General features: G+C 38.0%; 1 protein-coding gene across 1 annotated transcript; it reads left to right on the top strand.

Moving 5' to 3' along the window:
- Positions 1 to 5,039: 5,039 nt before the first annotated feature.
- Positions 5,040 to 15,700, top strand: MTFR2 (mitochondrial fission regulator 2). Its single transcript, XM_063096067.1, has 7 exons — positions 5,040 to 5,102; positions 7,532 to 7,636; positions 8,221 to 8,333; positions 9,256 to 9,488; positions 10,699 to 11,053; positions 14,020 to 14,191; positions 15,635 to 15,700. The coding sequence occupies exons 1-7, from the start codon at positions 5,040 to 5,042 to the stop codon at positions 15,668 to 15,670; spliced, it is 1,077 nt and encodes a 358-aa protein (XP_062952137.1). The 3' UTR covers positions 15,671 to 15,700.
- Positions 15,701 to 16,002: the final 302 nt, after the last annotated feature.

Raw genomic sequence — 16,002 nt, 5'->3', positions numbered from 1 at the left:
GAACTTTTTGAAGTACCCTTGTGTTAGTATGGGAACATCCCTTCTAATACCTCAAAATCCCCCAACAATGCCAACTCAGTACTAAGATGAATTTATTTCAAGTTCATCAAAGAATATTTATTACAGAAGAGGAATTTTAGATGAAAACTGATAATCTCCTGAGTTGTTTAAGTTTCTGGCATAAGGTTATAAGGATTACATTAGGATAAAGTATAGAAGAAAATTCTAAGTGATAGAACTAAACTTGTCAGTGCTAATTATTATTCATTTCCAACTATCAATAAGATTCCTCACATTAAATTATAAATATCACTTTCTATTCAAATTCTTTAAGCTTAACATCATACCAAGTTCTCTTGCCATTTTACCATTAGGATATTCCAGTAGGTAACTAAAAACTTAATAGGGAGTAGAAAAGCAATACAAATTTAGTTGTAAAAAGTTTTCATGGTGCAGTCATATGGTTAGTCTTAAATGTGTTTTAGCACTTCAAATCCATGACTAAAGCTATTGTCTTCATGGCTGAGTTTAAAAAGTGAGAAGATGTAGCAAAAAATTAGTATATAATTGTACATACAATTAGTATCTGGAAGGAGCAAGAATCATGAAGGTAATTTGTTTGGCAAACATTGTTATCTAGAATACTGCTGCTGATGAAATCTACCTCCTAAACTCAGACATCTGAACTCCATTCCTTCTCTCCAACTATTTCCTTGACAGTTCCACTGGTACTTCAACATTCCACACTGAATTTGTTTTCTATACCTGTCCCTACTGTAAACTGATATTCTTTCCTTTATTCCTTATGCCAGGTATACTTACTTTCGAAATGTAAAACTTAAAGCTTTCTGGGTTTGTTCTTCCCAGTGTGGTTCACCCTTTCGTGAGACTTGTGGTTAAGGTTGGAGAGGCTATTGCCTACTTTGGTAGAATGTTACATTGTTTTCTGCTTCATTACTTATAAGGTAATTATAGTCATTTGAGTTCATCTTATCACCTAAAATGTAGGCTTGGGTCACAGGGCTTATGGGGTTCCATTGGGCAGTTGACAAGATTGATTACACATCTTTCTAAGTCTTTGTCCCAACCAGTCCTTAACCTCTCCATTAATTCATTGAAAAATTATGCCTGGCATTGGATGTGTACCAAGATAAACATTTCTGGTCTTGGGGATCCAGAGCACTAGTGTAATAATTATAAGAAAATGTATTCCTAACTAGAAGATACATAAATAAGATAGTTAAAAATACGTTTATCATATATTTATAAGAAAATATGATTCTGAAAAATTGTTGGCAGCTAGATGGTGAAGCCAAACACCTGTGGACAGCATTTGTAATAAAATTAGGTGATAAGCTGTTTCCATGAAACCCCAAATATCACCAGAGACAAATCATCAACCTACCCAGTATTGGTTTCTGTGAGAGTAGAGGGAATAATTGGGGCAGTTTGTGACAGACCTGAAAACAGGAGAGTCCTAACTTAGCCTCATGCCATTCACTGGGAAGCAGCTGAAACGGGTTTTGTGCTTTTCAGTAGTGAGTACAAGGTACTGTAGTTAAGAACTGGAGAGGCTAAAGCAGTTTACCCCAATGAACTTTCAAAACTGACCTGCCAAGACTTCATTCTAAGGATGGGGCCCCACATTGAGGAGAAAGTACTGCAAGTGGGAATCAAATTAAGCAGGATAGAGACAGTAGACAAAGGAGAGGGAGGGCCTAGGTCAAACTGTGGGAGAGGAACACAGCCAGGAAAATCTCAGGAAGCAAACCACCATATTTCTGAACACTAAAAAACCACAGGAAAAATAGCTCTGTGAAGTCAGAAAACCTTTCCTCAATGCTGCCTCATTCTAAAAGTCGAGGAAAACTTAATTTCATGTAACAATGAGAAGTATAGGAAAATATTAAAGTCAAACTCATGAAGGGTTATTGTCAAAATGTGAATGCTTTAGTAACATGGAGGAAGGATCTCTGAAGAACTAATTTAGGGGAAAGTTGTCAGCAAAGCATTCATGATGTAGCATTTGACCTGTGCCCACCTTGCTACCTAAATAAATTGAAATGTTTAGCTATATTAATGGTGCAGTCAGGGGATCAGTGATTCCTATTCTTATGTTCTTGAAGGATATTTCCATTCTGTCCCTGTTATGTGCTGTGTTTTATAAAAGACTGGAAAGGGAGGAAGTTATAAAGTCATCATGTATTCAGTTAGGAGGGCAAAAGGGAAGGACAAGGAACTTGAGATTGTGACTTGCTCATTCCATGTAAAGTTTCTAATCCATTTGCCTTCTGCATTGACATTGTCCATCTCCCTTCTCTTCCTCCTACTTTCATACTTATCCAGCTGAGACCACTGGGCATATCACTATACTTGCTACTGTTGTTTTGCCAGTTGCTTAGTCCCTAATCATTCTCGATCATCTGTTTTCTCTCATCACACATTTACTTATTTTATTCAACAAATGAATGCCTATTAAATACCAGGCACTGTTCTAAAGCACTGGAGATAAAGCATGGGTCTAAACAGTTTCTGTCCTCATGGAATTTAAATTTAGTTTGATGGTAGGGACAGCATAAATATATATGGTGATAAGTGCTATAAAGAAAAAGAATGGAGAGAGATGCTATTTACATATGGTACTCAGAGAAAATCTCTCAGATTTCCACTAGAATGTAAGCTCTAGGAGGGGAAGGACCAGCCCTGCTCATTAGTGCATTTTCTGTGCTTAGAATGGAGCCTTGCACGTAGTAGACATCCAGTGTTAGTGATGTTGAATAAGTGATGTAAACTGTGTTAGTCTGTTTTCTGTGGCTTCTAACAGACTACCCCAAACTGGGTGATTTATAAAGAAAATAAATTTATTTCTTATAATTCTGGGGGCTGGGAAGCCCAAGGGCATGGCCTTTTTCCTGGTGGGGACTCCGCTGAATTCCCAGGTTTTACAGGGCATCACATGGTAAGAGGGCTGCGCGGGCTAACGTGCTACTTTAGGTCTTTCTTCCTCTTATAAAGCCACCAGTTCCACTCCCATAACCAATTAAAGTATTGACAATCCATTCATGAGGGCAGGGCCCTCATGATCCAATCATCTCTTAAAGTGCTCCATATCTCAATACTGTCACATTGGGAATTAAGTTTCAACATGAATTTTGGAGGGGACATTCAAATTATAGCATAGACCAGAGAGAATATTAGTTTGAAACTTCCCCCATTTTTTACTATATAGGTCAGCGGCAGGCACAATGATCTTATACTGTCATGTCACTCCAATGCACCTCTTGCCGACCTACGGGAAGAGGAAGTTATTTCTTACGAAGCCAGTAACCTCAGAATTGAAAACTGGGTTATCGCATGTGTAAGTAAAGTGACTTAGTCATTTTATTAGGCCAGGGGAGCGAGAGTCCAGCCCGTGTTTGGTAACCTGGATAACCAGGAGCATTTTGTGAGTGAAAGAATGAATTCTAACTAGTGCAAAGCTGCAAACCCCTTGATGGTAGTGCTTAGTTAGCTTCCACTAGTCCCGGAGGCATTTAATGATATTAGCTAAACGACCAAAAATAAAGTCGCCCCTCTCCGCGGCAGGCGAACTTGGGAGAGTGGGCTGCTTCGGTCCAGGCCCATGGGGCGACACACTTCCTTGCGAAGAGCTGTGTGGGGTTCGAAATCCGGATAGTGGGTCCAGCCCCAGGTCCAGTAATGGCTGGACAACTCCCGATTCTACCGAGTCCGGTATTTGAGAGCACCGGAGAAACCCACCCCTGTGCGTGCGTCACCGACCCAGCAGGGTCTGCCTCGCCCCTCACCGCCTCTTGGCTTCTATTGGCTGTCTCGCGAAAGGCCCGCCCCCTTGGGAAGGAGAAGGCCGTTTGAACTCCCTGCACTAGCCTGACGTCATTTGATGCCCAATCAGAAGCAGCAATCTTCAGCCTTGTCCAATGAGATCGGGCCTGGGTCATTGGGCGTCGGCCCGCGGAGTTTGATTTTCCGTGCAGGACGCGGAAGTAGTGATTCGGTCCTGCAGGCGAAACGTAGGTTAGACGGGACTGGGGGAGGGCGGCCGCGCCTCCCGCGGAGTCACCCCAGCCGAGCGAAGGCTTCCAGGGCCGAGCGGCGGGTCGGCCTCGGTGGGGGCGGCGTTACCGCCTGTGGCCGGCAATCCGAGGCGTGCGGGCCGACACGGGGCCGAGGTCCGCGCGCTCCTTGACCAGGACCCGCGCACGCACGGATTCTTCGATTGAGGAGTCCGAGACTGGGTTCCATAACGCCCCCCGCTCGATGTTCCCGGGGTTGCCGGAAGGCGCGGCCGGTCTTCGGACGAAGGTGAGCGAGGCTCCCGGGCTGGGTGTTGAGAGCCCTCCAGGAAGCTGTGGCCAAAGCGAGTGACAGGATCCACCGGGCTCTGGTCGCGGCATATCACCTGCTAGTTGGGTGACTAAGTTCCGTCACCCGTCTGGGGTTCATGCTCCTTATTTTTAAAATGAGCCAGGAGGGGACACTCCCGTACGTCTGTGAGAAGAGCTACTGTTGATTTTGTTCAAGCTTCGAGTCTGGCGCCTGGCTGCTTTCCTGCGTCGGCTGATCTCACTTTTCCCAATATTCTCAGCCCAAAGCCTTCAGGATAGAGCGAGTTTGGCCGTCGCAACTAACCTGAAGCCTTTCCTGCTAAGTGTCCAATCTGTTGTGGATTGATATCTGTTAACTAGGCTCCTTCATAGGCTCGAACATCCTATGAGATTTTAATGTAATTGAACCGGTAAATTGAAGTTTCCTTTGCAATCCTCTCCTTGGCTCCCACGCCCTTCCTTTCTTTCTCTTTGACTTTACCCACCCCCTTCCTTTCTTTCTCTTTGTCCTAATTTCTCTGGCCAGGAGAAATTAGGTGATGGTGTATTGTGTAATGAGAGGTCTCTTCCAGGTTACTTAATAAAATTTATGTGGCAATTATTTATTTGTCGAGTAATATTTTCTAAAATTTTTTCCTGAAGGTACGAAGAAACTGATGTTTCCTTGAATTTGCTTCTGTACTTGCTTCATCAATGTCTCTCATATTGGATATCTTAAGAGAGATGCTGGAATATTTTGGTGTTCCCATAGACCAGGTAAAGGTCTTTTAATGGGTTTGAATGAATCTGTTGTATTTGCTTTTGGGTCTCATTTTGAAAATGATTTATATGTAAACATTTAATTAAAGGCAAAATTGTTACTTCTCTTTAAGTGGAACAAAAGCGAGTTTGCCACAGGGTATGGCTTTAATAGTTTGAGTTAAAAAGGGATTGGATTATGATCAAATGCCAACAGAAGATTCAAAGGAAGCAAAATACAGACATGACCTTCATAGAACTACATTTATTACACAGATGAGTAAAACCATTTTATTTAAAGCAATTTAAAAACAAGTTTGATATTTGGACGTAGAATGGTAACTTAAAAAGCTCAACAAATCCAGAACAAATCTGGAGAGAGGATGACTTAGGCCCAAGAATTATAAGCAAATCCAATTTTGTGTACTTGTTGAACATCTGCTACATCTAAGACTATATGCTTAGTTCTGCAGGTGATACAGAGGACCAATACATGGTTCTTGAATTTATGATGCTTAAAATATAATAAGGAATAAGAAACATAAAGATAAGTATAACATGGGATTTACTATAAGACCCAAAATAGTATGGGGACTTGCAAAATGGGCACACCATCTCTATTTGGTGCAGTAAATTAGAGTAGTCGTGGATAATTCTACGGTTTTAAACAAAAGTAAGTTGAAGAATGATGGTGCCGTTATTATAAATAGGCAACTCGGTATGGGAAACTAGTTTGAGTAGGGAGATAAGGTGAGCCAGAGGTGCTGTTGGAATATATAAATAGAAATATCCTGCAGACTGTTGGATGTATGGTTCTAGAATGTAGGAAGGAAAATAGATTCAAGTCTGGGAGTTATCTTGGTTGTTTTGGTATTTGAAGCCATGGACTTTGACATAATGGAAGATGTCATTAGATGTTATTGAAACATTTTAAATTTCAGTAATAGTGAGACTGAAGATAAAGGACTGAATAACAGTTAAAGATTTGCTTATCATTATTAGATTATTGGTGCCTTTAAGAATTTCTGTAAATGGAGATGAGACCATATTGAAGTAGTTTGAAGAATGTGAGGAGGGGAAGAGGCATCAGCAGTCGTCTTTTGAAAAGATTGCTGTGAAAAGAAATTGAGAGAGGCCGTCAACTTGGAGGGCAGTAGGATTGAATTTTTGGTTTTTCTTTTTAAAGTTAGAGGTAACCAGCATGTTTGCAAATACTGGGGAAGAAGCTTATAGACAGAAAGATCTTTAAGATACAAATGAGAGTGATTGAGCAATGCTCTGTAGAAGGTAGCTGTCAGGGGATCTAAATAAATAGTCCTTGGAAAGAAGAGAGTCAGTCCTACCCTAAAGGATAGAGTAAAGGGGGATCCAAACTCGTGACCTTGGTGTGGGCTAACCAGCCAGCCCCACGGTTGCCATTTAAGAAGCAGAGGAGTGGCATGACTGTGCAGAGGGATTCTATGTGTTGATGACTTCCAAATCTTTCTCTAGCCTTACCTAGTCCTATGTCTTTGATTTTTACCTATGTCACATATTCTGTATACCAGTGATTCCCAAATCCATTTTTCTAATCCCGGTTTTTCTCCTGAGTTCCAGAATTGTGTATCCGTCTGTTTATTGGATATACTGCTCATTGAATATTTTCATGAGGATGCTAATAAGATGCTACCCTATTCCTTTTGCTCGTAATAAACTTTGTCCTTGTTATAAGATCCAAGGAAAAATGAAAAGTCCAATTTTTAATTCTTTTTAAAAGAGAAAACACTTTTTTTCTGTTAAAATCTCTGCCAAAAGAATAAGTATTATGTCATTTTTTGGTAGGAGTGCTCCTGTGGCAATACTTTATACCAACATGGGAAGCCCAAGCTAAAGAACAAAGTATTATTCAAGTTATGGTAGCACGTTTCACTTCTAATACCTTTTCAAGACCCAACTTCCAGCAGATATATATTTCACTGTATGTAGATAACTCTTTGAATTGTCTAGGACTTGATTTATTTATTCCCCTTTTTTATTTCACTTTTAAAGGAAATTACATAAGTATACTCTGTGTTACCTCATTGCTCGATGAATTGAAATTGTCAATTTTTGATTGAGTCAAAAGATGGGAATTGTAGGTGGGGAGGAGGGAAGGCAATTTTTCTGAACGAAGTTCTCTAAGGTATTTGGACATTATCAGAAATAGAACAAAATTAATTGTGATGCTTTTTAAAAATATCTTCCAGGAATTTATCTATGTTCACTCCCATCCTTTTTCTTTTTTCCTTTTTTAAAGACAAATATTAATAAAGTTTAATTCTTTGAAGATGATATTTTAAGAATACATCATTCTATAGTTTCTCTTTAAAAATAAATGTTATTGCATCTTTTACATTTTTTTTTCATAGATATATAAACATGCTTAATCAGATTAATTACATTTTAAGTAATACCTTATGTTTAAATAGGTTTTGCTGATTTGGGAAAATAAAGACTATGGATCAGCTCGGAGTATTGTTCGTATTATTGGGAAAATGCTTCCTTTAGAACCTTGTAGAAGACCTAATTTTGAAGTAAGTCAGTTGACATGCATTGCTTAAGTGCTGTGTATAAAATAATTGTAAGTACTCCCAGGGATATAGGGTAGAACAAAAGAAGAAACATTTCCTGCAAGCCAAAAACAAAGGAAAAAATGTATCGTGCAAATGCAAAATCATACATTGTTTAAGCACTGTATATAAAATAATCATCAGTACTCTTAGGGGCATAGAGTAAAACAGGAAGAAATGTTTCCTGCAAGCCAAGAAAAAGATTTTGGAAACAAATCATTTTACATATGTTTTTGTGGTTTCTGTTTCTTTAAATAATTATACTCAAAGATGGGCAGGTGTGAGCTACACCTGAGGAGCATATTTTATATTATTTTACATTTTATAATAGATGAGATTAACTAGGGGAGAGAATATTGCTACATGCTTAAACTTGAGAATAACATTTCCCCCAGTATTTTTTTTTTGCTAACAGGTGCATGTTTTTCTACTGAATATCTTTTTCCTTTTCTCTCTTTTGGATTGTTAACTTATTTAATATTCTGGGGCATGTGTCTTCCCCTGACTCCCTGCAGAGCTCTGACTTTTTTTTTTTCTTTTTCCTTTAGCTGATCCCGCTTTTGAACTCTATAGACTCTGATAATTGTGGATCTATGGTTCCATCTTTTGCTGATATTTTGTGTGTGGCAAATAGTGAAGAAACCAGTTATCTCAGATTTCGGTAATTTTATATGCTTATCTTGGGAAGTGGCTATAGGCTGTCATCTGAATTCTTGCATGTGTTGAAGTTTTTTCATATTGATTGAGCTTTTTTGTTTTGTCTTTGTACTGTGCTGTGTCCTACTAATAATGTGCTAATAAGGATGACTGATTGTTTCTCATTTTTTTAGCCAGTTTCTCATATTTTTAGCCAGTTTTTCTTAATGTACATTTAAACCAAACACTAGGCTTAGGAAGGAATGATTATTAAAAGGATATCAAAATCATTATGTTCATTCTTTTTTCTATACTAGATACTAGATTAATTTTATTTTATATATTTATCCAAAACTTATATAGTGTTTACTGTGTACCAGGCAATAATATTAAGCATATTTCAAAATTTGGATATGTTATTCTTAGAGAATACTAACTTATGTGTTAATATATTCAGATGCAGTCTATAAGCACAATAAGTTTCAATTATTCAAATATTCTGGCTAAATTTATTATGTATCAAACTGGTATCAATTTTTGAAAAGTTAGAAGACCATAAGCTCACCTCTAACATAATCCTGAATGTAAGGCCCTTCAGTACCTTATGTAGAATTTCTGAATAAATTAACTTATACTATGTTTAAAGTTAATAGGTAGAGCAATTACAGGATAATTATTTGTTTTACAATCTGAAAGCAAGATTTGTTCCTTCATTTCCTGGCCGCTTATTGGCCATCTATTAGAGGCTGCATTCTGTTTTATGTGTTGAGAATACAGAGCTAAGTAAGATGTTGTGCTTGTGCTCAGTGAATCTAGAGCCAATCGTAAGAGAAAGATAGTGGATCTGATTTTGTTGTCTTTTGCTTTTCATGAAAAAGTTTATTCCTGTTTTGATTGAAAATTTCCCTCCCTCCCTTCTTCCCTTCGTTTCTTCCTTCCACTCACAGAAATAGTATTTGGAAAACTGAAGAGGAGAAAATTGAATTTTTCCGTCCTTTGCAACTAGTTTGGGATCCATTGTCACCTGCTGTAAGACATAACAAACCAGTAAAAAATGATCTGCCTGTTAGTGAAGCTGCAGTTAAAAAAATAGCTGCCCTTGAAGATGAGCTAACTTTTCTTCGCTCTCAAATTGCCGCAATTTTGGAAATGCAGGAACTGAAAAACAGTACAGATTCTGGTAACATAGGATTTTTGTTTTTGTTAGATGTTGCTCATCTGGTATTTAAGTACAATTCCAAATACAAACTGTGAACAACATTAAATGTATCTTAAAAGGATGTTAGGTATATAAAATGTTGATGTCGATATTTATTCAGAATAGATCGAGACAGTTGTAGTGAGTAGGATGGCTTTGGTTTGAAGAAGAGCTAGCTATACTAATGAAGATTGTATTTTTGTATTAAAACTCTTGTTTTCTAAGTAAGCTTTTCTAACTCTTCTAACTCTAAGAGGAGTATAGGTGTGAGGCCTTATATATTTGTAGGTTTTAGTTATTGCTGCTATACTTCCACCAAGTTCAGGTGAATAGTGTTTCAAGATGATTCTTTTCTAAATTTTTAGAGATGTAACTTGCTTTAAACTTACACACACACAAACACACACACACGTATATATGTACGTATATGGGTGTGCATAAAATTTAAAGCAACATAGGAACTGAGTGGTTTTCTTAATAGATTTGGTAGTAAAGATCTGTGTGTAAATATGATTGCTAAAAAAATTATATAATTTATATGTGTATATATATACACATATATAATTTATGTAATATATAATATAGTATATATTTACAACATGTAATTTATATATAAATTATATAATACATAATAATTTCTTGATATATAATAAGAATTAAAATAGTTTATAAATACACATGGATTTTTTTTTTTTTTTTTGCAATTGTGTTACCCATAGTCCTTTAGGAGCAAATCTGTTGTGAAAAAGTTAAATACTTGGTACCTATCTTAGGCTCTTGCCTAGAAAATAATGTGCTGTTTTTCCAGTGTCATTAGGGTCTGGATGTATCAGTTTGAGTGTTACCAACTACAAGTTGTTGCTCATGTTTTAGCTTTTCTTTAAATGGAAGATGGCATTCAGATTGTATGTGAATTATTCAAAAAACACTTTAATTTCTCTTTAAAATGCACCCCCCCCCCCACGCACTTTAGGGGCCTACACTGAGGATTCCTAATTGGATTAAAAATGAATTTACAATTTGGCTTGACTGTAATAGAAGTTACTAAGCAGATGGCGTTGATTCTTCTTCCTGGCTACCGGATCATTATTTTAGTAGCATTACAGAAATTGTTCTTGTTTTGGTTTCTAATTAGTATTATATATTATATTAGAATTTTGCATGATTTTTCAACAAACTACTTTGTTTTTAGGCTCCTTTGACTTGAATGAATTCCCCAGTGGTTTGGGGCAAATACAGTCACCAGGGACTGCTCAGCTGAGTGTGGAACCAAATCAGTTTCCAAGTTCAGTGCTTTCTTCTCCTCCTCCTGCACCACCGCTTCTGCCTCAGTTTTCTTCTCTTCAGCCTCCGTGTTTTCCTCCCATACAACCAGGGTCTAATAATATTTGTGACTCGGATAATCCAGCAACTGAAATGAATAAACAGCACCCAGGTGCTAGTAAGACCAATTATAGTCATTCAAAAAGCCAGAGAAATACAGATGTTCCAAACATGTTGGATGTTCTAAAGGATATGAATAAGGTTAAGCTTCGTGCTATTGAACGGTATGTTGTAATTTGAGAAATGAACTGAAATTTTATCAGTGATGTTTTTAAAAATAATTGTGTTTATGAAAGGTAACATATATTAGACTTCTTTCATTACTCTTCACCCCCAAATATATCTTCCAGAGATAATCACTTTCAATTCTTTTTGTCTATTCTAGTGTCTTATCTTCATATTTTTTGAAACAACATACTTTTGCTATTTCTTGATGTTTTATATTTACTACCATTGTAGAAGATTAAGAATATGTTCCCTTAGATATTCTATCCAACACACACACAAACACAAGCTTTTATTTTTGGTAACAGTATTATTAAGGAAAATTCACTTATTTAAAGTGTACAATTCAATGATTTTTAGTATGTTCAGAGTTGTTTATCTATCACCATAGTAAATTTAGAACATTTTCATTACTCCAAAAAGAAACCCAAGTTCAATGCTTTCCTTGTGGATATACATCTTTTTCATTTCTTTACTCTCATTTTAGTAGGATTTCACAAGGGATCTGACATGTTTACCTGGAAATCCTTCAGTGAGGTTTTTGGTGAGAAAATAGATGTATTTTCTATATAGTAGTCTTAGGACAGGTAAGTCATTTCAGTATTACTGAGGCTGTGAGTTTGGTCCTTATATGAAGCAGCTTGTAGAGAAAAATCTCACAGCTGCAGGTGCACACTCGGTCCCAACTAGATCTCTTACTGGTATCACTGGGCCCAGTCAGTATGAAATGAAGACTCTGCGACTGCTACCATTACTGGAAAAACAACTGAAAGGCCAATAGACTGTATCCCCCCGTTTTCTCATTAGTTTCTTCTACAACTAACCTTGTTTCATACATTACTGAAAAATCAGATGAAACTTCCCACGTCTTTACACCTTCAGATTTGCTACCCATATTCTCTGCCTTCCATCTTGTTATTATGGACCGAGTGTCCCTGTTCACATTCAGTTCTTCCCTTGGTCAATGGTTCCTCTTCTATCTTATCTTCTTAAAGTTTTCACTTAAATTATCCCTTCTCTCTTGTGCATCATCGAATCTCCCTCCTTTATTCTTCTCATACCTGAGTATTTCCCATCTTCATAATGTGTATGCCCTCAGCTGTTGCTGTTTCTCTGTTCCCCTTTTTGATATAAATCCATGAAGTCATTTGTAGTTTGTTTCCATTTGTCACTGCCTTCTACCCACCGTAATATGATGTCCGTCCCCGTCACTCCATTTAAAAACAGTAAGTGCCCTTACTGTTGTCAAGGGCACCAGTGACCCCTGTAGCTGCTTCTAATGGTCAACTCCCACTGCTCATCTTACTCGGTCTCTTGGCAGCTTTTGTGAGGCGAACGTGATAACCACTACACTACGGAAACCTGCTGTCTTGGCAGCTTTTGATGTAGTCCGTGGTTCCCTCCTTCGTGGAGCGCTTTCTTCACGTGGTTTCTGGGAAAGCATACTCCTGGTTTTCCACTCACCTCATCTGTTACTCCTTATTCCTTTGCTAACTCTTCCTTCCGGGTCTGGTTTCAGACCTCAGCCCCCTTCTCCATCCACATGATTTCCTTTGGTAAGCTCATCTAGTCCTGTGGCTTTAAATACCAGCTGTATGCTTATGCTTCCCACGTTTATTTTTCTAGCCCTGCCCTCTCCTCTGAGCCACAGATGCATATATGCAAATGCCTGCTTGACACCTTCATTTACCTGTCTCACAGCTGTCTCAAGCTTCACATGCCCCAAACAGAACTCCTCCTCCCTGCCTGTACTCTTCTCACACCTTGAACACCTGTTCTTCCCCCAGTCTTTCGCATCTCAGTAAATGGGAACACTATCAGCCAGTTGCTCAGTCCAAATGTCTAGGAGCCATCCTGGTTTTTTCTCTTCCTCTCTATCCTACATCCTTTCTATCAGCATAGAGCTCTAGTCTGTGTGCCCTCATGATCTCCACTGCCACCTGCAGGCTAAGCCGCTATGTTATCTGGTTTATTTAGATTTCTGCAATAGCCTCCTCACTGGTTTCTCTGGTCATACTTGCCCCCTTATTTATTTTCCATACTGTTACCAGAGTGGTTCTTTAAAAATTGTAGTCAGATCATGCCATTCCTCTGTTTAAAACTCTTTTGTGCTTTTCAATTGTGCTTAGAGTACAATCCAGACTCCTTGCTGCGGCTGTAAGTCCCCCCGGGATCCAGCCTTGGCTGCTTCTCTGACCTCATCTCTTACTCCCCGTGTTGCTCACTGCACTCCAGCTGTACTTGGTTTTCTTTTCCTTTTCTCACACAAGCCAAGCTTCTTCCTGATACATCCACCAGATATTTACACCTCCTTGAAGGAGGCATTCCCTAAAGGGTTTCACCTCTTAAAGAGGCGTTTCCTGATCATATCTAAAGTGTTTCCATCCCTAGTCACTATTACATTTCCCTATTTTATTATATTCACAGCACTAATCACTGTCTAAAATAACCTTGCTTACTTATGCACTCCTGCTACCAGAATGTGAGCAGGATACTGCTGTACCCACAAAGTGTAAAACAGAGTCTGAGGATAACAGTAGGCATTCAATAAAGATTAAATGAATGGATGATCAAATGAATGAACAGTTAGCCTAATGGGTTTCTTTTCACAAACTCTAGTCCTTTTTAAAAAGTTTTAAAATATTTCTTTAAATTTTCCTACCCACTGGAAAATTAGAAAACTAAAAGGTCTTCGTTCAGCACAGTGATATTTGACAAATCCCAGGTCACACATAACAAGGTTGTGGTAGATCCCCAATCCACAAGGTTTCCTGGATTTTCTAATTCTTAATTCCTTGCGCCTTCCAGGTTCCTTATTCCATGGCAAAATATCTCTTGAAGACAGATTGTCTTTAATTTCTTGAAGAATAATTAGATTGCAATATATTATGCTTGTATTCCTGCTATATTTGTCAACGAGGAGCTAAAAGTGTGTCTAAGTCTTAATTCTTTTTTTTTTAAATAGGTCACCTGGTGGTAGACCCATTCATAAGAGGAAAAAACAAAATTCACATTGGGATCCAGTGTCTTTAATATCCCATGCACTTAAGCAGAAATTTGCATTCCAAGATGATTCCTTTGAGAAAGAAAATAGGTCTTGGGAGTCTTCTCCGTTTTCTAGTCCGGAAACTTCAAGGGTAAGCTATAATGATGTGAAGTTAAGTTTTAGTTTGTCTCGGGTGTACTGCTCATGGTATAACTTTGCATTCAAGTTCTCTTGAAGTAACTATGTGGAATGGGCTATACAATTGTTTGCTGATGCTGCTAGTGTTTCTGTTGTTTTTGTTAATTTTACATGTTCATTTTCACTTTTAGCTTATTATGAGGTCTTTTTAAATAAAACATTTGATTTGAAAAATACTCATTCATAAGTCTATAATGGTTTATCTTAGACAGATGCTAATTTGATGTTGCTGTCTGCAGTATGAGCTGGGTGTCTAAAACCAGGGAAGAATGATGCAATAGATTCACTAACCATATTGAATGTGAATACTCCAATATTTTTCTCAGTCCATTATAAAGACTTTTGCTTTTTTACTTGAAGTCTCTTTTCTTAAATTTAAAAATAATTCTAATTTGGGGATGGTTTCGCATCTCATGATCTAGTTGAGGTAGTACATAAGAGTAAGCCTTGGGAATGGGAGAAGTGTGGAGGAAGGACAGTGTCTAAAGTCAGGTGCATAGTACTGAGGGGTGACGGCGGAGGAGGAGACTGGAAAACAAATGCACAAAGCCTCTCAACAAGCTTAGCAGAGTGATGGAAACTGTCCTGCTCACATTCCAGTGAGTGCAGTCTCTGAGGTCACCAGTGTGTGTGTGTGTGTTTGCGCACACATGTGTACTCTATATGATGTTTAGCATGTTGACTCAGAAAATTATATTCTTTTAACTACTCAAGGCAAATAAGTATGTAGTAGTTTACTTTAGAAGTATTACCATAAGAAATGCAAATGCGTCTAAAATAAATGTCTAATTCTAACATTTGTATGGCAATTTATAACTTGCGGAGTACTTTTCTCACTCATCTCATTTGATCTTCACAGTAATATCCAAAAAAAAGGTGAATGTTTCTTGTTTTACACATGAGGAAAATGAACCTCATAGTGCCCAGAATCCCACATCTAAGGGGTAGAACAGAAACTAGAATTTGGTTAATTCTAGGATGTTTGAAAATGCTCAGTTATCTAAAAAGTTGACTTGGGTGCAACACAGTATTTCCCAGTAATAGTGGATAAATGAGGTGATACTAGGTTGTCGTATACTGCTTGCATTTTGTTCAGTGTCTCTTAGCACTTTCTGTCCAATGAGCTGTGAACTTTTTAGAGAAGGAATCATCTTTTTCTATATATTTTGTATCACCTAGTTTCAGGCTGGACACATAGGAATCAAGTCACAGTCAGCTGGGAGCTGTGTGTGCTGCTGAGAGTGTCTTGCCCACTTCTGCGTCTTCAGCTCAGCGCCTGACACAATAACTATTTACTGTTGAATGAATTAAACCTCCAAGGGTCATCCGGTGCTTATCTTGCCATTCTCTTTTTACATTAGAATAATTTCTGTGTTAAACATCTGCTTTATTTCAGTTTGGACATCACATTTCGCAGTCAGAAGGACAGTGAACTAAGGGAAGAACTGAGAAACACAAATACTATTGACCGAGGTGTCAGCAACAAAAGCTGTGTGTACATTTAGAAGGAAAGATTGCAAACATACGCCAGTATGTCCTTCTCTACGTTTCAAAGGATCTTCTCTTCTGTTGAAATCTGTGTACTGGGATATATACTGGGATATATTAATGCAGAGGTCTGAAGAGTCTTGACTCTTAAGAATACCTGTCCTGGTTTTGGAAGACCTGGCAATTAACTGGCTACTGATGATAATTATGTAGATGGATTTTTTTCATGTACGTCAATATTATTGAAAGCCAAATACAACTTTGAATAATTTTCCT

Source organism: Cynocephalus volans, chromosome 5, assembly GCF_027409185.1.
Source record: "Cynocephalus volans isolate mCynVol1 chromosome 5, mCynVol1.pri, whole genome shotgun sequence".
NCBI classification, from domain to species: Eukaryota; Metazoa; Chordata; class Mammalia; order Dermoptera; family Cynocephalidae; genus Cynocephalus; species Cynocephalus volans.
Note: the sequence above shows the minus strand (reverse complement) of the source record. Positions and strands in the feature narration are given on the sequence as shown.